Source organism: Chanodichthys erythropterus, chromosome 23, assembly GCF_024489055.1.
Source record: "Chanodichthys erythropterus isolate Z2021 chromosome 23, ASM2448905v1, whole genome shotgun sequence".
NCBI classification, from domain to species: domain Eukaryota; kingdom Metazoa; phylum Chordata; class Actinopteri; order Cypriniformes; family Xenocyprididae; genus Chanodichthys; species Chanodichthys erythropterus.
This window is the reverse complement of record NC_090243.1, coordinates 21206008-21226400: the sequence shown is the minus strand read 5'-3', so window position 1 is coordinate 21226400 and position 20393 is coordinate 21206008. Positions and strand designations below refer to the sequence as shown.

The 20393-nt window shown below is 38.4% G+C and overlaps 1 protein-coding gene across 1 annotated transcript; it reads right to left on the bottom strand.

The window, feature by feature from the left end:
- Nucleotides 1–5393: 5393 nt before the first annotated feature.
- Nucleotides 5394–18719, bottom strand: LOC137013442 (myosin-7). The gene is made up of 37 exons (XM_067377195.1): nucleotides 16381–18719; nucleotides 16134–16277; nucleotides 15904–16060; nucleotides 15469–15496; nucleotides 15282–15387; nucleotides 15089–15181; nucleotides 14934–14997; nucleotides 14747–14845; nucleotides 14555–14658; nucleotides 14280–14418; nucleotides 14068–14186; nucleotides 13830–13979; nucleotides 13575–13745; nucleotides 12700–13009; nucleotides 12528–12610; nucleotides 12220–12425; nucleotides 11851–11974; nucleotides 11446–11582; nucleotides 11119–11374; nucleotides 10777–11019; nucleotides 10518–10694; nucleotides 10293–10438; nucleotides 10107–10197; nucleotides 9634–10023; nucleotides 9383–9509; nucleotides 9159–9277; nucleotides 8744–8940; nucleotides 8425–8608; nucleotides 8172–8337; nucleotides 7959–8083; nucleotides 7516–7824; nucleotides 7228–7431; nucleotides 6823–7119; nucleotides 6572–6676; nucleotides 6392–6487; nucleotides 6109–6243; nucleotides 5394–5797 (listed from the first exon to the last, which is right to left on the bottom strand). Exons 1-37 carry the CDS (start codon nucleotides 16579–16581, stop codon nucleotides 5777–5779), a joined length of 5823 nt encoding a protein of 1940 aa, XP_067233296.1. The 5' UTR covers nucleotides 16582–18719; the 3' UTR covers nucleotides 5394–5776.
- Between the last annotated feature and the right edge of the window lie 1674 nt (nucleotides 18720–20393).

Below are 20393 nucleotides of genomic sequence, written 5' to 3'. Positions count from 1 at the left end.
ATTTGGACACTTGAAACACAAAAATAACAAGATAATTAACAATTTTTTTAAGAATCATGAAATGATATATTCAAGCTAAAATAAATTCAGTTTGAAATGAGAATCTAGTGTGGATGACAGTGAGTATTGTGTATTGTGTAGTGGTTTGAGGAATATGTTAATAGTTAATCAGTTAGCCAGGTAATAGGTCATAATTTACCAGCTGATTCAAAAACAATGAGCAATGAAGAGAAATGATCTTGAAGCTTTTAGACATTTCAGACATTTGTAAGTGTGGCTTAAGTGTCCAAATAATGTGAGTATATGGTAATTCAGTAGGACCTCTAATAAATTGATATCTCACATGAGATTACCTTACTACAGTCAGTGATGTTTCATTGGGTGTTGTCAGGGTCACTTACCTTTGCAATTCGCCTCTCCAGACACTGATGGTTACTAGGGTCCTAGGGTTACACACAAAGAATTACTTATTTAACATCAAACAATTGTCTGCTATCTGTTACATTAGTCAGTAATGAGCAAAAGTGCAACCTGAAAAACATGTTTGAAAAAAAATCAGATAAGATCAGGGATTCATAAAGTCTGAGGCGTCCCTGAAGGCTTACCGTTTGGATGATGTGATTGAAAACCTGTCTGAGGCCATAGACTCTCCACCCCCGTTTTATAATGCATGAGGTTCTCTAAATATGGTTGCAGGAATTTTCTGAGGCATGTTAGTGTCTGAGTTTGGTAAGGATACTGATGGGCTGGGTGTCTGCTGGAGGCTAGGGTATGTCCTCATGCCAGTAAGGACCCGTATACTTTGTCAATATACATTCATTCAACTCATTTATGCTTCTAAATTACAGTAAAAAATACTATTTATCCTAAGTAAGGTAAGGGGATTTAGGAGAAATATTAGATTTTGGCCACTGGCACAAATGGTGGAATGCAAAGAAAACTGGAAGGTTGCTGAAATCACAATCCTGCTGCATTTTACCATTGCGCCTATTAACCAATCCCAATATTTTTTATTAAAATGTCTGGTAACTCCAAAAAAGAGAATGGTTTCACATCAATTGGCAGCTGTTGGCTCAACAGAGACTGCATCTCATTATTTGTACCAGCTGATCTATACCTTGCTCAAGGACAAGTGTCATTTCACTCTGTCCATCATAGATGCTTTTTATCCATCCGAGCAGCCGCAACTGAATCCATAAGGGTCGAGGTCAGTTTCCAGTTGGCGTGATCACTTCACTCAGACCTTCATCGCTGACACGCCATTGTTCCTTTGCTTTCACACTTGAGGACAAAGATAACCTGTGAAATTCTTGCTGGGTCCTCCTAAATGATTGAGAAGAACAGCTTGTATGATCTTTGCAACCAGCATCCATTTATGTATTTCTCCAGCAGGCCGATGTCACTGCCTGTATGAATTAATGTACACGCAACCTCAATGTCCTCAATGTTCATTATATCCTTTGACAGGAAAAGTGTCCAGATTTGTCCAGTTTGGCAGACAATTTTTACTTTTTTGATATCAGCAGCAAACCAAAACCCATGTTATCAAGAACACAGGTCATTCAACTAGACAGCAATATTTTTGGATGTGTTCAGTTGCACACTGTTATCCGAAGACCTAAATATGTATTACTTCTATTGTTGTGAATTTAAATGAATATAAAAAAATTAAACTTCTGGCATCACTCACCCTCATCTCATTCCGAGACCTGTATGCATTTCGTCCTTCTGTGGAAAACAAAAACAGATGCTGTATTTAGAAGAATGTTTGGGTACAAACAGCATTGGACCTCATTGACTTTAATTGTATGGACAAAAACACACTGACATTTTCAAAATATTCAGTTTTGAACCATATGATGCTGAGTTAATAACAGAATTCTCATTTTCGGGTGAATGAAAACTTGATGTACCAATATTCTAATAACATTACTTTTATTCTACTAAGACTTTTTTTATTATTTTTACCTAAAAATACTAAACTGTATCAACTCATTGTAGAAATGTATGCAACAACTATGTGCACAACGCACCATGAACTTTGTGCATCGTCTGCATTGATGCATATGGAGGAGGTATGTGGCTGACTGTCAGTCATCCTCTTACCACTGTCTTGTTTGTTCCACATTGTTTCCTTCCCATTGTCCTTGAGTACAAAGATAACCCTGTGAAATTCCTACTGAGCCTCTGACGAAATGGAAGCAACTGATGAGGGACACTGAGAACACATAAAGCAGATTCCCCATTTGTAAAGGTCTCCAAGCGCATAAATAAACGTCAAGTGGTACATGTTGGCACCCTTGCAAGCCGTATACATACTACTTAAGTTACATGGCCAACTGAGGCAAAACAATGCTGGTCACAAGACAAGTGTTTATTATTAACCAACATTTGACCCCGTATTGAGTTAAAAGATGCAGGGAGAGAAAAAAAAAAAATTAGTCACTATTTGTTTTCTTGGCATTTAACAAGCATTTGTTCTTTTGGAATAAGTTCTTTATGCAAATAACAAAAAATAATTCCTGCTTTTCATATAATGCTCAATCTGTTATTTTCATTAAGCACCTGTTGCGGGATGTCTGAACTAACTACTAACTGTTAAGACCATTTGTTACCATTTGGGTTTTTCAGAGCCTTTAGATGTCAAGCCAGCAGTTATTATCTCCTGACTTATGGCAATATATTTTAATAGATCTCAAGCACATTCTACTGTGGTTTAAGGTTGCAGGATGGTTGGCTCCTTTGTGAACCTTTGAGGAGCTCCTCCCTATAATCAGCTGTTAGTCTCCACCTCTAGCACTGGCCTGTTCTTTACCTTCAATACTAGGTTTTACCAGTGTACACAGTTCTCTTTATGCATTCAGTGTTGAGCCTTGCAAGCGGCAACTCTTCAACAAAGTTCCATTTGTTTAATTTAGCAATTTTTATTTGGAACTGTTGAATACATTAATCTTTTAATTTGTTTTGCAGGTGTCAAGTCTTATGCGCTTGAGAGGAAAGAGGACATTTGATGCAGGTGAGACAGCTGAAATATAGAAATTCTATTGTATTATATCAAACGTTTTCATTTTTATCTCGTGCATTTACTGAAGATGCTTTGAGCCTTACTAAGAATGATTTTTCATGTTCTATCACTTTCAGTGTGGAAGATGTTTAAGAAGATGCACCCTTCTTACTGCAGAACGTGCACACAGGGGAAGACATTCACTCCTATTGATCTACCAAAGAAATGAGTCTTGGGTTTCATTCACACTTGAAAGAATACATAATGTGGTAGGTGTTTGTTTTATTTACTTGTAAAATAAAATATGGCAAATGTTAATCTGTATTCTATAAAATGGTACACATATGTCATTTTGTCACAAATTATGCAAATCACTTTTTTAAATCAAAATGCAACATATGAAGTTGTGCCTATAAAAGTTTGCAAGTTTTAACCTCACGAGTTGAGAATTAACTTTTGCACATTAACCCAATGCACTGAATTGAAATAGTAGTGCAAATTAATTAAATTCAAATGAAAACTTCATGCTACAGTTTTTTGCATATAATTTGCATATAAAATACATTTACATGTGTATAATTAGGGCGCCCCCTGACTAAATATTTTTCCTGTCGACTAGTAGTCATTTAATTTAATTACTTAAATAAACTGCCCAGCCAAAAAAAAAAAAAGTCGCCATTTGGATTTTAATAGGCAAATATGTAGCATAAAGAATCATTTTCAAACATGAATTGGCACCTCTGAATCAGACCTTAATTTCATTGAAAGTCTTTGGGTTGTGCTGGAGTAGACTCACCTCTTGCATTGTCAATACAAGATCTTGACCAATTGATTGATTTATTTAATTGTTTATTAATAAACCAGTTTTCACTCAAAACACTCAGAAAAACACTAGAAAAACAAGTTGACAATGCTGACTCATCTCCACAGTTTAATGGAGGTGCCTTTAGAGAGAAATGCACCTTTTGTACGGAGAATCTTTGTTTTCTATTTAAATTGGATCATTTAAAAGTAGACATTTCAAGCTTTCCATAGATATACTCCCTCATGTCTGTGAGGCAAGTAGCCTATATGCTGAGTTTTGGTTCATTTTTGTAATGCGCTGCAGTTCACAGAGACCGAGACGGCAGAAAGCGCATCCTGTTTGTTTTCTTTATTTTACAAACGTGCGTTTTATTGTTATCGTGAGTTCACACAAGTAAGCTCCTTAGTTTCAGTTTCGAATTATGTATTACTCTTATGAAGTATTTTCAGTTGTTGCCTCTGTTATCAGGAAAAAATGCAAGTGATCACACCGGCGCACAGCGCACATGCAGAAAGTGCGCTAATCCTTTATCTTCCACACTGCATAAATAATTGGAAATGTGCCTAATAATAACTTTAAATAACTTTAGAGCAAGCAGCTATGTAAAGTTACTTTACTTACGTATTTCAAATGTCAAGCCATATTTGAAGTTGATGGATGGTTGGCGAATGTTTGGATTTCCTGTCCAACATACTGTAATTACCACAAGAACCCGGCATTAATGATCTGCGTGAATTTGCCACTTCCTGTGGAGTTTTTGGTCAAATGCTGGTCGACTAAGCCACTTCTTCTAACATTTAGTCGACTTCTTCTAACATTTAGTCGACTATTAAGGTGCAGCCTTATGTATCATGTTATTTACATTGTAGCAACAGCCAATTGTTCTGATGTATTTTGCATTTGTGGCTTTCTGTGCACATTTTACTTCATTCGCACAGGTATTAATTCAAACAATAGAGCTTGCCGAGAAATTGTACTGTTGGTTACTAGCATTCCAACACTACTGCAGTATTTAACTCTTTCCCTGCCAGCATTCCAGCCAGCACCAGCATTTTTGATCATTTTTACAAAACTTTCATGGCCCCTGGAATATTTTGTTGTATTTTATTCTAGCTTCATGCATTTTTTCTTTATCAACACTTGAATGTGGGTAAGTTTAATAAAAAAGCAGTATTTTGAACAAAAAGCTGAGAAAATCACTTTTTTGTCAAGACTACTTCCAGATCAAATTCAGAATGGTGATCAAATCATAGATGGAGTAGATTCTTCATCAACGACCCCAAAGCTTGCATAGTCCTGTACTTTTTCCTAGATTGACATTTCATTCAGTAATGTTAAACAGTTTTGATTTGTATGCTGTTTAATATTTGATAGTCGCAGTATTTTACATGTGCATAAGCAATGCTTCTATTGCGTGTTTCTGCTTCTTTGTCTGTGTTTTGATCCAGAGATTCTGTAGCCTTTTAGAAGATGCTTAATAGCACCCCCTATCGTATAACAATGAAAACATGGATTGCCATAAAATTACAGAATACTCCAAGAATTTGGAGTATGTGAACTGATCTGTCTATATTCCCATTGGTAATCACCAAATACTGTCACTGTACTTTTCCATAAAGCTTATAAAACTTAACTAAAGTTGACTGCCAATCACCAATCATCTATGGAACTCATGTCGCATCAAATTGCATATTCCCATTATAAATGAGTCTGGTCACTGAAAAATACTCTGGTAAAAATGTGCAAAGATACGCACATTTATGTATGTGGTTTTCTCCAGGGACCCTGTACTTGTAAAAGGTGCCTGCCAAACATCAAATAACTATTTAAATAATTGTTTACAAATATGACAAAGACCACAAGAAAAGTTTAATTGGCACTCTTTATTCTACAGAACTACAGGTAATGAAGTCAAGAAGCACAGAGTCAAACCAAACAAGCCTTTCAGAAAGATGCAAGCAAGAGCTTCACTCTTCATCGTGCCCTTTCTGTGAGAAGAAGAGAAAAGGAAAAGTGTTTGAAAGATATATTTGTTATTTAGTTTTTACAATAAATTAAATCTTAGACTCACTCAGTGAGGCAGAGATAAGCACAAAACGCTTTAGGTCATTCTCTTTTAGCTTATTTTACAATTCGTCTGGCATAACTGAAATGTAAAGGCTTTAGAAACTCATATTTACAAAATGGTCTCTAACCATTTCACCATTTAAAGTAAAACATTACCCATTGCTTCATTGAGCCTTCTTAAACTCTATGATAGTAAGCACACAAAATACTGGGTTAAACTGAGTTAACTTACCTTGGCTCCTGTATCACGGCTTTTGGCTCTAAGTTTGTTGACCTGAGATTCAGCAATATCAGCCCTCTCCTCTGCCTCATCCAGCTCATGCTGCAGCTTACGGAACTTGCCCAGATTGGCATTGGCCTGTTCCTCCTGATTAAATCAAAAGGTTGTTGGCAAAAACAATATACAAAACAATATATATATATATATATATATATATATATATATATATATATATATATATATATATATATATATATATATATATAGTACAGGGGTGTACAGGCAATGAACTTACAGCCTCTTCAGCAGTTCTCTTGTAGGATTTGACCTTCAGCTGGAGTTTGTCCACAAGGTCTTGAAGACGAGCCAGATTCTTACGGTCTTCCTCAGTCTGTTAATAGACTTTTGATTATTTTTGGTCTGGATTGTTTGAAGATGGTGATATTGGGGATATTGTATTGAATAGTGAAATAACCTGGTAGGTGAGCTCCTTGACACGTCTCTCATATTTACGGATTCCTTTCACAGACTCGCTTGCTTTTCTCTGTTCTATCTCCACCTCATTTTCCAACTCTCTCACCTACCGAAACCGAAAATGATTTCAAATTTATCAGTTTTCTAGAAAGCTATTGATCTCTCAATCTAAATGAATAATAGTTATCTTCACAAAAGCAATGAATTTTAAATAGAAAATGCATTATTAAGAACTTAGTTTCAAAAACTAACCCTAGCTTCCAGTTTCTGGACCTGCTTCTTGCCACCCTTCATTGCGATCTGCTCAGCTTCATCAAGACGGTGCTGCAGGTCCTTGATGGTCTGCTCCATGTTCTTCTTCATGCGCTCCAGATGAGCACTGGTGTCCTGCTCCTTCTTCAGCTCCTCAGCCATCATGGCAGCATCAGTGATGGCCTTCTTGGCTTTTTCCTCAGCATTCCTGCACTCCTGCACTGCCTCCTCAACCTCAGTCTGAAGCTGAGTATTATCTCCCTCCAGCTTCTTCTTCTGATTCAGCAGGCTGGTGTTCTGAACATGGATAATATAGACATGTATGTAGTCTCTAGTTGATATATTGTGTACTTATTGAGGATTTAAAGGTTTTAATTGAGTTTGTCCAATGCAAATGTGTCATACCTGAGAATGCAGGAGCTGAACTCTCTCACTGACATCCAGCAGTTCCTGCTCAGCCAGTTTCCTTCCTCTCTCAGTCTGTTCCACCAGGGATCTCAGCTCATCCAGTTCAGCCTGCAGTAGATTGTTGCGTCTCTCCACAATGGCAATGTTCTCTTTAAGATCATCATTACTACGAAGAGCATCATCTAGTTGCAGTTGGGTATCCTGTAAAGTACAAATTTTACAAAAGGACCGCAGAACTATGTTCACCTAAGCATTGTAACATCTTGATTTGAAGATTTGTCATACTTTGAGATGTCCATGAAGACCCTTGAGTTGCTTCTGGGCTTCTGCTGCCTGTCTGTTAGCCTGGCTGAGCTGAATCTCCATCTCATTGAGGTCTCCCTCCATTTTCTTCTTCAGTCTGAGAGCTTCATTTCTGCTGCGAGTCTCTGATTCCAGTGAGCTCTGCAGGGTATCCACAATTCTCTGCTGGTTCCTCTTGGCCTGCTCCATCTCCTCATCTTTCTCAGCCAGCTTACGTTCAATTTCAGCTTTGATCTGATTGAACTCCAGCTGAGCTCTGAGAATCTTTCCTTCTTCATGCTCAAGGGAGGCCTGACCGATTAAAAGATTTAGCCATTAAAAAGTACAGTAAGTTTGATTTAGCAGCAAATTTATTCTTGTGGTGAAGAACTACATTACTATAAAAACTACACATACTACATCTACACATAACACAATCAGTTTACCTCGGCCTCTTCCAGAGCAGTTTGAATTTCAGCTTTTTCCTGCTCCAACTGCTTACGAACTTTCTCTAGTTCATGTATGTTTTTTCCACTCTCACCAATTTGTTCAGTGAGATCAGCAATCTCCTCTGTTTGGTAGGAAAAGTAATAATGGAGAAATTCAAAAAGTTTATGAAATTTATATGAATGTCCTGATGACTAATAAATCAGGGGTACCTTGGAGGTTCTTGTTTTCTCTCTTCATAGTTTCCAAATGATCCAGAGACTCTTCATAAGAGTTCTTCAGTTTGAATAGTTCAGTGCTCAGAGATCTGGCTTCCTTCTGGGAGCTTTCCAGCTCACTCTGAGACTCCTCATATTTCTGCTTCCATTCAGCTAGGACCTGTTGATAGAATCAGGCTTTGATTAGCTACCTTTGGAGCTAAATGAACACAAAGATTATTTATCTGTAAGGGTTTTATGCATTCACCTTGTCAAAGTTTCTTTGCTTCTTGTCCAGAGCAGCAGCAGCAGCATTGGATCTCTCCACATCCACCATGAGATCTTCAATCTCATTCTGCAGCCTGTGCTTGGTCTTCTCCAGAGAGGAGCATTTAGCATTAACAGCTTCCACAGCTTCTTCTGCATCTTGCAGACGCTGAGCAAGTTTCTTCCTTCATGAATAAACAGAATTTGTTCCAAAATAACTTAGCGAGGCTTTCACAACTTCTTGGCTTGCAGAACAAAGTCAGGTGTTTGTATGGTATGGTACATGGGAAACCCAAATATTTCTATGTAATGTTTCATACTTAGCATCCTCCAGCTCCTCAGTTCTCTGGATGGCATCAGTTTCATACTTGGTTCTCCACTGAGCCACCTCAGAGTTTGCCTTGGACAGACTACGCTGCAGCTCAGCCTTGGCTTCTTGCTCCTCCTCATATTGCTCCCTCAGCAGTTCAGCATCATGGCGAGCAGACTGAACTGCATGGGCCAGGGCATTCTTAGCCTATGAGATATTTAAAATTAATGTTTTCTGTTATGGGGAATGACCTAAAGCTGTAGTACTGTATAATGCTCTAGTCATTTTCGTTGAATCCCACTTGAATCCCACTGCTCCTAAAAGAGATTATTGGGTGATGGGACAGTGTAGTGGTTTAGGTGTATGACTGCTACACTGTGTTGCTCTAACCTTGTGGGTTCAAGTACAAACATTATTTGCAATACCTTGATTTCCTCCTCTAGTTGTCTCTTGAGGTCCTCAATCTGCTGGGTGTAGGACTGCTTGCCTCTTGTTAGCTGAGAGACCAATGAATCCTTTTCTTCCAGCTGTCTAGAAAGCTCCCCTAGATAATAAAAAAAAAAACAGTACAGTACAGAAAGTAGTCCGTGATCTTGATAATTAGTCTAACAATACACAGAATAAAGTAATAACTCATCAGAATACATACCATTTTCAGTTTGCAACCTAGCTTTTTGCATGGTAAAGTCATTGATGCTGCGTTGTCCTTCTTCATATTTTGTTCTGTATTCTGACATCTGGTCCTCAAGAGTCCTGCACATTTTCTCCAAGTTTGCCTGGATTGATATTATATAATTAATAAATTTATTAAATAAAGCATTAAGAACACACGATTCTAAAGAACACCTGAGGTGGAGAAAAACAATTACAAATTCTAACATGGAAACAAGATTTCATCACCTTGGACTTGGCAAGCTGCTCCATGTTGGAGACCACATCGTCCAGTTCCAGTCTGAGTTCACTCTTCTCTTTCTCCAGCTTCTGCTTCACTCTCTGGAGGTTGTCAATCTGCTCTCCCAGATCAGCCACACTGTCTGCATGTTTCTTCCTCAGTGTAGCTGCAGTGGCCTCATGTTGCAGAGTGGCCTCTTCAAGGTCTCTGCGCACTTTCTGGAACTCAGCTTCACGTTTCTTGTTCATCTCAATCTGGGCAGCAGTGGCTCCACCAGCCTCTTCCAACCTCTCACTGATCTCCTCCAGTTCTCTGGACAGATCAGCTCTCTGTTTCTCAACTTTAGCACGAGCAGCTCTCTCAGCCTCCAGCTCTTCCTCAAGCTCTTCAATACGAGCCTGGTAATGTGAGGAGAACCAAAGTTAAATCTAGAATTCCTAACTGTCCAAAAGTCCCTATTTTTAAGAATCATAAATTTTACCTGCAGTTCCTTCAGTTTCTTCTGGAGTTGGCCTGCCATTGCCTGCTCATCTTCAATCCTGCTACTGAGCTGACTGATCTCAAAATCCTTCCTGTGTTTCAGAACATATTGGATTACCATTATTAATAAGGATTCAGATTGTGAGCTGTATTCTTGAATAATAATTTCCCCCTCTGGAAAACGCACTTTTTAATCCTCTCTTCCAGTTGCTGTTTGTCATTTTCCAGGTCCATCACACTCTCTTGGGTCAACTTTAAGTCTCCCTCGAGCTTCCTCTTTACCCTCTCCAGATCCATACGAAGCTTCTTTTCCTGTTCCAGGGAACCCTCAAGCTGGAAGGACAATATTTTGTTCAGCATTGTAAATGTCACCTGTTTTCATTTACGACAGAAGTGTCAACAAACCACTCACATCATCCACTTGTTGCTCCAGCTTGGCTTTGGCTTTGGTGAGTGTGTTGACTTTGTCTTCCTCACTCTGGAGGTCATCCAGCGTTTGTTGATGGGCCTCCTGAAGAGCTTTCTTCTCCTTGGTCAGCTTAGCGATGATCTCATCCAAAGCTGCCATCTCTTCTGTCAGGTTTTTAACCTGTAGAAATGTGTCATTATATCAAGGGACACTTAACACACCATTCTTGCATCACTAAACATGTTCAGTGTTGAAAACTGACCTTGTTCTCAGTGGCATGTTTCTCTTTCTCCACTTTGGCCAGAGTGAGCTCGAGATCATCAATGTCCTTCTTGAGCTCAGAACATTCATCCTCCAGCTTTCGTTTCTTTGCAGTCAGCTCAGCATTCATTTCTTCTTCATCCTCCAGTCTCTCAATCAGCTCTTTGGTTTTGGCCTCAAGCTGGATCTTATTCTTGATCAGACCCTCACATCTCTCCTCAGCATCGCAAAGATTATCTTGCTCCTGTTTACAGATACAAAAAAATTATGTGTATTTATTTTAATGTCTTAATCAAAAGTAGAGTTGGATTTTATTAATGAATTCATAAAATCATGAACTTACAGTTTGGACTTGGAGTTGCAGGTCATTCTTCTCTTGGAGAAGAGTAACCATCTTTTCTTCGAGCTCCTTTCTGCGGGCTTCAGATTTGGCATAAGCCTCCTTCAACTTCAGGAATTCTTCCTTCATGTTGGCCATCTCTTTCTCCGCTTCAGCAGATCTCAGCAGTGGTTTGATCTTGAAGTAGAGCTTCATCCAGGGCCAATTCTTGACACCCATGAAGGCACGTACATTCCACTGGATCACAAGCAATGCATCTCTGCAAAATAAAACTGTTCTTTTTGTCTCTGTTTATGGTGCGTTGAAAGATTTAAATGCCCACCCAGTTACCTGCGATCAACAAGCTTCTGGAATTCAAGTCTTGCGAGAAGACCACGTGATCTTGCTTGAATATTGGTGATGATGAGTGCAAGACGGTCGTCTCTCATTTCTTCAAGGGTACCCAGTAGACCAGCCTTGAAGAACACCTTAAAAAAAGATGTTATTTCAGTGACCTATGATCAGCACATAGACATAACAGGCAATCTATCAAAGGCATCCATCCACAAACAAATAAAGCAATGCTGCAAGTGCCCCAGAGACATAGTACACCTTTTAGGAATGTCCGCTTTCTAATAGATTACTTATAGTTGTCTCAGCACGTTAAACTAGGATAGGGAAATATATTTTTAAATTGAAAAATAAACTTCACAGAATTACACAATCAACAAAGCAATTACTAATTAGCATATATACCTTAGTATGTCCAAATCTGTACTGGGTGTGGTCGATATCCAAAGAGCCTAATAATTTCTCAGCTCCTTTCCTGCTGTCAATGAACTGACCCTCTGGGATGGCAGCAGGGTTAAGGATACGGTATCTGTTGGTGCATATTAAATTAAAAAATGGGTTTAAATAGTGTTGATTTTGCCATTGGCAATATTAATATATTAGTTTTTTAAAACAAGCTAAATGATTTAATAGGCTTTAATTTTTGTCATTTACACACATTTGTGTAATTTGAAAATGTCAAGTATCATTGCATAACTTGTGGCTGTTTTCTCAAGTCAGCAATTTTTTGACCCAGTTGTGACTCGCATGTCTCATATTTATAAGTGAATGTACCTTTGCTTGAAATCTCCATACAGGATCCTGTTGGGGAATCCCTTTCTGCAGATCCTGATGCCCTCCAGCACACCGTTACAGCGCAGCTGGTGCATGACCAGAGGATTCTCCATCGCCCCAGGAGTCTTAGTCTCATTGGGGATGATGCAGCGCACAAAGTGAGGGTGAGTTGACCTCAAGTTGGTCATCAGCTTGTTCAAGTTCTCCTGTGGATTGACATTGTCCATGACACTGCCCATATATATTTAATGATTAAGCAACCAAATCATAGTATATTATTCATTTCAGTATGAAAAACCATATGTTACCCTGTGAAGGGCAGACACAGTCTGGAAAGAAGAGCCCTTTTTCTTCTTCTCCTTTCCTTTGCCTCCTCCTCCTCCCTCCGTGGCTGTTAAAAAAAACAACACATAATTCTTAAAATGAACTTTGCACAAAATCCTTATTTGTCTCAAGGATCATGTCATCAGCACAACACACCTGAGTCAGCACCAGCATAATTGGCAAATAGGTGAGCCAACAGTTTCATGGTGGACTTCTGATAGAGGCCAACAACCGTCTCATTTAGAGGGTCCTTGTTCTTCACCAACCAGTTATTGATGTTGTAGTCCACAGTGCCAGCATAGTGAATCAGGGAGAAATGGGCCTCTTGTTTACCCTTGATAATCCTGGGCTTCTGGAAGTTAGCGGATTTCCCCAAATGGTTGTCATAAAGCTTAGCTTTAAATGTTGCATCACTGGCTTTGGGGAACATGCACTCCTCTTCAAGGATGGACATGATACCCATGGGCTATAGAGAAGGCAACAAAACGTATCTAACTTAAAGCAAAATGGATATTAACTCTATGAATATCAAAACATACAATATATCAAAGAACTGAGCCTCTGATTTGAAACAAACAAACAAACAAAAATTCTAGCTTCATTCATTCTTTTTATCAACACTTACATATATGGATAAGTTTCATTAAAAAAGCAATATTTTGAACAAAAAGCTGAGAAGATCATGTTTGTCAAAGACTATATCCAGATGGGATTCAGAACTATGATCAAAACATAGATCGAGTAGATTGCTTGCACAGTCCTATACCTCGTCCTGGGTCAACATTTTATGGTTGATGATCATGTTATTTTGCATGTGCATAAGCAATGCTTTTGTCACTTCTTTCTGCTTCTCTTATGCCTGTGTTTTGATCCAGACATTCTGTACTCATTCAGAAAATGCATAATAGCTCCCAGTGAAACATGGATTGCCAGAAATTTCCGTCAATGGCGGGGAAGCGTTGTGTTATAAATAATGGCAAATTCCGTCAAAGGCGGGGAAAGAGAGAAAAAAAAAGGTTTTGTACACCCACCTTTTCAATGAGATCAATACAAGCCTGCAAGTCCATGCCAAAGTCAATAAACACCCACTCAATGCCCTCCTTCTTGTATTCCTCTTGCTCCAGCACAAACATGTGGTGGTTGAAGAACTGCTGCAACTTCTCATTAGTGAAGTTGATGCACAGCTGCTCAAAGGTGTTGAACTGCAGGTGGAATATATTGTATAATCACAATGGTGCTTATTTGATTTGTTCTTGAATAGCAATAATCAGTTGATTTCAGCTTACTTCAAAGATCTCAAATCCAGCAATGTCCAGCACACCAATGAAGTACTGGCGAGGCTGTTTGGTGTCCAGGGATTGGTTGATTCTCACAACCATCCAGAGGAACATCTTCTCGTATACTGATTTGGAAAGAGCGCCAACAGCATAGTACACCTGTCCAATAGAGATTATATAGTTAAATATTACAGAAAATGTATGCTTTTAGTGTTAACAGTTAAGGACATCATGAAGTAGTCTCCACCTGCTGGACATTCTGTCCCTTGGTGACCCACTCATTTCCTACTTTGACTCTTGGGTGGCACAGAGCCTTGATGAGATCAGCAGAGTTCAGGCCCATCAGATAAGCTGATTTATCAGCATCTGTCGTCAATAAAAGAAGATGGTTGATGGTAATGAATCTTCTATTACCCTATAACTGTATGCATTATGTCAGCATTTTGTCCTAATACTGACCCTCAGTCCCATCAGCCTCGGCCTGTTCCTCTCTTTGCTTCTGTTTGAACTTCATGTTGCCGTAGTGCATGACGGAACCAACCAGCTTGTAGATGCTGTTCTTCTCCTCTTGGGTGAAGCCCAACACATCAAACGCTTCCTACAACAAATTAAATTATTTAACATGATAAATGCTTCATATTCCTGTATTTATATGTGCTTTCATTTAAATTAATCATAAGAAGGTAAGATCAAAATGTATTAATAGGAATTTGTAGCTATTTCAGATAACACACATCAGTAGCCATCAGCTCTTCAGCATCATTAATAGAGGCCACTTGCGTCTCTCCTTGGGAGATGAAGGCATAATCGTAAGGATTTGCTGTGATCAGCAGCATCTCTGAGAGAAAGGACACAAGGCACTTAGACATCATGCAAACATTTAAATAACAAAAGTATAGATGTTTGGTTGTAACTTTTTTGCCCACCTAAAAGTTCCGGTTTCTTCTGAGACAGGATCTGGTAGAAGATGTGGTAGTCTCTCTCAGCCTTGAGCTGGAAAGTCACACGAGACTTCTCCAGAAGATCTGTAACAGAGAACATTTAGTTTAAAATCATTACTATCATGCATTTACTTTATCATTTTAATATGGAAATAAACATAAGTGTTCCTACAAGTCTCAATATCTGCAGAAGCGAGTTTGCCATTTGCTGCGAAGTGAATCCGGATGAACTTGCCCTGTTTGAAAAGATAAAAGTCATCATGTCTTGTGAAGTAAATTCAGACGTTCACTGCTATTCAGTTTTCACTGCTATTTTAATTCACTCACAAATCTGGAGGAGTTGTCATTCCTGATGGTCTTGGCATTACCAAAGGCCTCAAGAGCAGGATTACACTGGATGATTTGATCCTCCAGAGTACCCTAGAAAACACAATATTAGAAATTTGTATATCGTGAATGGCAATCAAAGAAAATGACAGTTCACTATTTTTTGTTTTTTATTCAGATCTCATCCTTTTACCTTCTTTTCACTGCTGGGGTCCTTCTTCGTAGGACTAGCAGCAATGCTGGCAAAGTACTGAATGACTCTTTTGGTGTTCACAGTCTTTCCAGCACCAGATTCTCCACTTGAGGTACAAAGATAAAATGTTAAGCACCACAGTTTTTGTTTAACTATTATAGAAAGTGATATGCAGAAGCAGACTTACGTGATAAGAATAGACTGGTTTTCTCTGTCTGAAATGGACAATGAAAATATGAAACAATGTAGTTACTTTCTAACCAAAATCTGTTCTGAATAGGTTATGAAAAAGTGGGTAAAAAGTATTCTGAATGCATTTAACTCTTTCCCCACCATTGACAACATTTTCCGTTATTTATGACACAATGCTTGCCCGCCATTGATGAGTTTTTCCGGCAATCCATGTTTCACTATTATATGTTGGGGGGTGCTATATCCCATCTTCTGAAATATTACAGATTCTCAAAATCCAAAAACAATTTGTCAATTTGCATAGGCAAAAAAAAAAAAAAAAAAAAGATGAATACAACAACATTACAAACAAGTTGCAACAAGAATTTTGTTGTCAGGTTGAGTCCTGAAGTAAAACCAATTGAAAACCACTGGTGTCAAGTAGACGCACCTGACAGCATGTACTGGTAGGCATTGTCAGAGATGGAGAAGATGTGAGGAGGAGCTTCACTCCTCTTCTTGCCTCTGTAAGCAAGGACGACTTCCTGGTTGTACACTGGCAGCCACTTGTAGGGGTTCACAGTGACACAGAAGAGCCCAGAGTAGGTCTGTAAGAGATTCACAGAAGGTCTAGATCTGCTCATGCAAGATGAAGAGAACTTGTTTTAAGACTCGACTCACGTAGATCATCCAGGCTGCGTAACGCTCTTTGAGGTTAAACAGCACAGCGGGCTCGTGCAGGAAGGTGAACATCGCCATGTCCTCAATTTTATCGAACTTCGGCGGGTTCTGAGGGTGAATATCAGCCTCCTTCACAGTTACCGTCTGTAAAAAGCACATACTCCAAGAGTTATTACTCAAAACGATAAGTTCCTCTAATGTAGTGAAGTAATAATCAATAATGATCATTTGTTTAACTTGAACTTACTTTGCCTTTTTCTGTGTCACAGGTGACTTTATCACCGTCCCGACTCAGAATGGTTCCTTTCACATACTCCTCCTCAGGATCAGGGACGAAACATTCCCTTTTCATGTCAAAGGGGCGCGTTTGGGCCTCCAGTCGCTCCCTGTCCGACTTCCTGAGGTACGGAGCAGCAGCTCCAAACTCCTCCATCTGGGCATCCCCCATCTTTCACCAAGACTGCTGTTTGTAAGTGTTTGTAAAGAGGTTAATAAATGAGATATTAGATATAGGAGCATATTTGGACACTTCCCACGTAGAAGGCAATGTTCTTGTGAACATGTGCAAAGTTGCCTAAAAGTTCTCTAAAGGTGATAAAAATTCTGTTTTTTTTAAAGAACATTCAGGACATTCATAAAACATCCTCTTTTGGTAATGAAAAAGTGCTGCAATTCAAGGTTCCTGATATATCTTTAGGGGGACGTTCCATTTTGGTTATTTTATGGTCACATAACAATTTTACAAAGAGGACATTTGGGATGTTATCAGAGCATCCTATAGTCTCCTAAACATTCCCAGAACGTCCTAAATGTTCCCTGAAGGTCCCTGAATAATCCCCCAACCCTTAAAAGAACTCCACATTGTGACCGTCTCTTAACGTTCTGGGAACGTTACTAGGTAATGTCCATAACACCTGTGGGGGACGTTCTGATAATGTTCTGGGAACGTAACGTTTCTAGCGGGGTTAAGACACAAAAATAACAAGATAATTAACAAATTTTTAGGAAACATAATGATACTTTCACTAAAAAAAAAACAATAAAAGCTTTAAAAATGTATATTAAAATTAGTGGTGGGCTGCATTAACGTGAGACTCTTATCGGGCGATAAATAAAATATCGCCGTTAATCTATTGTCAAAGTTGGGTTGGGAGCTGGGTCTATACTACGCAAGCTATGATGAGTTTCACCTTGATATTTTAGCGCGGATGTATACCTAGCCGAATTGACCCTTCACAAAGACCCGCCCCCCTTAGATACTGTTGCTGTCCGACAAGTTGTGGCGCTGTCACGCCACACGCAGTGATAAATGCATCACAGAGCAAAGAGGACACTGACAACACATCGACAGACAAGACAGAGCAGGTTACTCATGATATTAAACAAAGTCCCAGCTTTATATCTGTGTAGTGTTTTTTTTTTAAGAAATTCAAACAATAAAAACCGTTTTGTTGTTCTTTAATGTGCGGTAACCATGGTCGTGACAGATTGCTGTAGCGATTCAGCTCAAGAGGCTCGTAAACCGATCATCTCTTCCTACGAGTCCATTTATAGCATCAAATATACATGAATGAACATGAGAATGAATCTTGTTTCAAACACGGAAAGACGTCAATACACAACATTTTTCAAGTTTAACTCCACCGAGGTTAATCTTCTCACTCCTGACTGCTTTGTCGGACAAAATGGCGGATTACTTTTAGTCATTATTTGGGTAGCACACATATTCTTAATGTCTTTGGCAGAATTCAAATGAGGCATTTTAATCTAGATTCATTTCAAGATTACAGGGAGATTAATCTAGTATAAAAAAATTAATCTATGCCCACCACTAATTAAAATAGTAACAAGAAAATCTAACAATAAAAATGTTTACAAAGAAACTGATAAAAAAACAATCAAAATCTTCTTTCATACATATTTGTAGGTTATTAAACATGCTTGAAGCATTTCACTGTTAATGATGCTGTACTGCTGTTATGACGTAAAACAATTGCACAGATTTCATTATGAAACATGCATTATGACTATGAAACACTAATATGAGGTCCATTACCTTCCACTACAGAGATTCTCACTGCAAACTCTGCCCTACAAACAATGCAGTCAGAGATAATGCATCACAACACATTACCAAAGTTATTATAACTGCCTTATGATTCAGAATAATTTAAAAATAGTGTTTAAAGAAAGACTCTATCTTTTTTGGTGACTATTTTGAATTACCTGTTTTTCAAGTTGTAGGCTTCAGGGAAAGCTGAATGGCCAAAGCTGGAAGATCCTCTCAACAGTGTGTCCTTTATCTCTTTTATAGTGACTATCCTTCTAAATAAGGCAGTTGGCAACTTGTAATGCCAAACTGCTTTTGTGTTTGGTTCGGCTGAGGTAGGGAGGGTTAGGCATGGTTTTTAATATGCACCAGTTGTGTTTTCACTGCTGCCAAATACATCCCATAATGGAAAATAATTACAGGAGGACAAATAAAATCACCATCACAAACCTCAACGCTTTTAAAGTCCTATCTGAATCCAAATATGCCATCATTATTATCTTGAATTGTATCAACACAGTTGTAATGCACATATAATTTTGCAGCTACAAGTATGTATCTTTGTCTAATAAAAGGTAAGTAATACTAATAAAGTAACTGTTGAAATTCAACCATGGTGTTTGCTTGCTTTCATTTTCTCCTAATGCATCATCAGTATTAAACAAAACACCATTTCCCATGTCATAGACTTGGTTCTAACTAATTATGCAACAAAAGAAAGTAGAGGACTGTAAAATTACACCCAAATCCAAACCAAAATTGTATTTTCAGAGACACACAATTACTAAGAACAACACAGAAGTTTGTGAACTGTTCCTGCTATCTGTCATATCACGGGTTCGGATGGGTTGAAGGTCATTACGCGACAGATGAAATGATTCCTTGCTTCTCTGGCACAGTATTGTCTCCTCGTTTGTCCTTGGGTATAAAGATAACCCTGTGAAATTCCTGGAAAGTGACACCCATTGATTGAGAATCAGTTGTTGTGCTACAGACAGTAGCACGTCCATTTATGTAACGCAATGGAACGCTTCACTGAAAGATAAATATAAATAAAGGAAGAGTGATGGACCATTTTGTTTTATTACAGTGGTGAAACTAAAGCAGTGATGTCCTTACTGTGATATCCTGTGCATGCGTCCACAATCACAAGACAAGTGAGACTTATGGGGTATCGTCTTTCTGTCGGGTCAAACATTTGGTTGCCTGCCCAGTACTGCTGCACATGTGCCTCTGTCATGGAGTAAAGTTAAACTAATAAAATACAGTTGGTTTCCTCATTATATATTCACAGTTGGTATTATTATTATAGAAATTAAAAACATTTTAAAGTGTTGGCATAAAGGCTATTATTATAACTCATGGTTTGCCAACAGACAAGTATGGTTTCAGCCAATGTGACAAGTTGTGATTCTCTAAAGAGAAACTATTATTAGATGTGGCGCCAAGTGAAGACAACTAAGCAGCAAGGGTCACACATTAACAAGGTGCAAGTGTTCAACAAGTGAGATCGTTTTCATTGTGCATGCCTTCATATCGTCTACAATCACACCCTGAGAGACTGTTGAAATCTCCAGAATCTCGTAAGGACGATTAGTCAATCGATCAGCAGGATTTACAGTATGAGAGGAGATGCAAGCGGCCAGCTGTCTGAGAACTGTAATGGTAATTCAATAGTTCTGCAATGCTATCTCTGAAAGGACTATATTTATATATAGTGCTTTATGCATTGTCTAATGTTATACTTAAATGCATTTCTATTCAGCGTTCCCACACATTTCAGCTAATGATTTCTATGGCGTTAACATTTTCAAGATAATTTATTTTTCTCAGGGCAATTTTCTGCTCATGAAAAGCTATTTCTATCACTATGACTTAAGTAAACAAGGATTTTGTGCTGGGAATTTTAAACCTGTAAAGCCTGAAATGAAATAATAGTCAGAAAAATCTGTCAAATCTAATGGTTTACCTTCAGCAAAGATGTTTTTGATACATCAAGCCTTAAAAACTGGTAGCGAAATGTCACTAGACGACATCATAATGGCAAATTCATTGATCTTTATAAATATGAAAATATAGATCAGTGGGCAAAATAAGAATCTAGATAAGGTTTGTCCAAGAAGTTGCTAGATTTGTCCCTAAACTTTTGAAAAAAGTCTCAAAAGGGGTGGGGAAGTCACTAAATCTAGTGACAATGTGGTAACACTGCT

Coding starts and splice junctions, on each gene's coding strand:
- LOC137013442 (XM_067377195.1), bottom strand. CDS start 16,581: ATGGGGGATGCCCAGATGGAGGAGTTTGGAGCTGCTGCTCCGTACCTC. Junction 10,198..10,292: donor CTGGAAGAGAGGATTAAAAA/GTGCGTTTTCCA, acceptor TCTGAAACACAG/GAAGGATTTTGAGATCAGTC. Junction 5,798..6,108: donor GCCGTGATACAGGAGCCAAG/GTAAGTTAACTC, acceptor TTCTTCTCACAG/AAAGGGCACGATGAAGAGTG.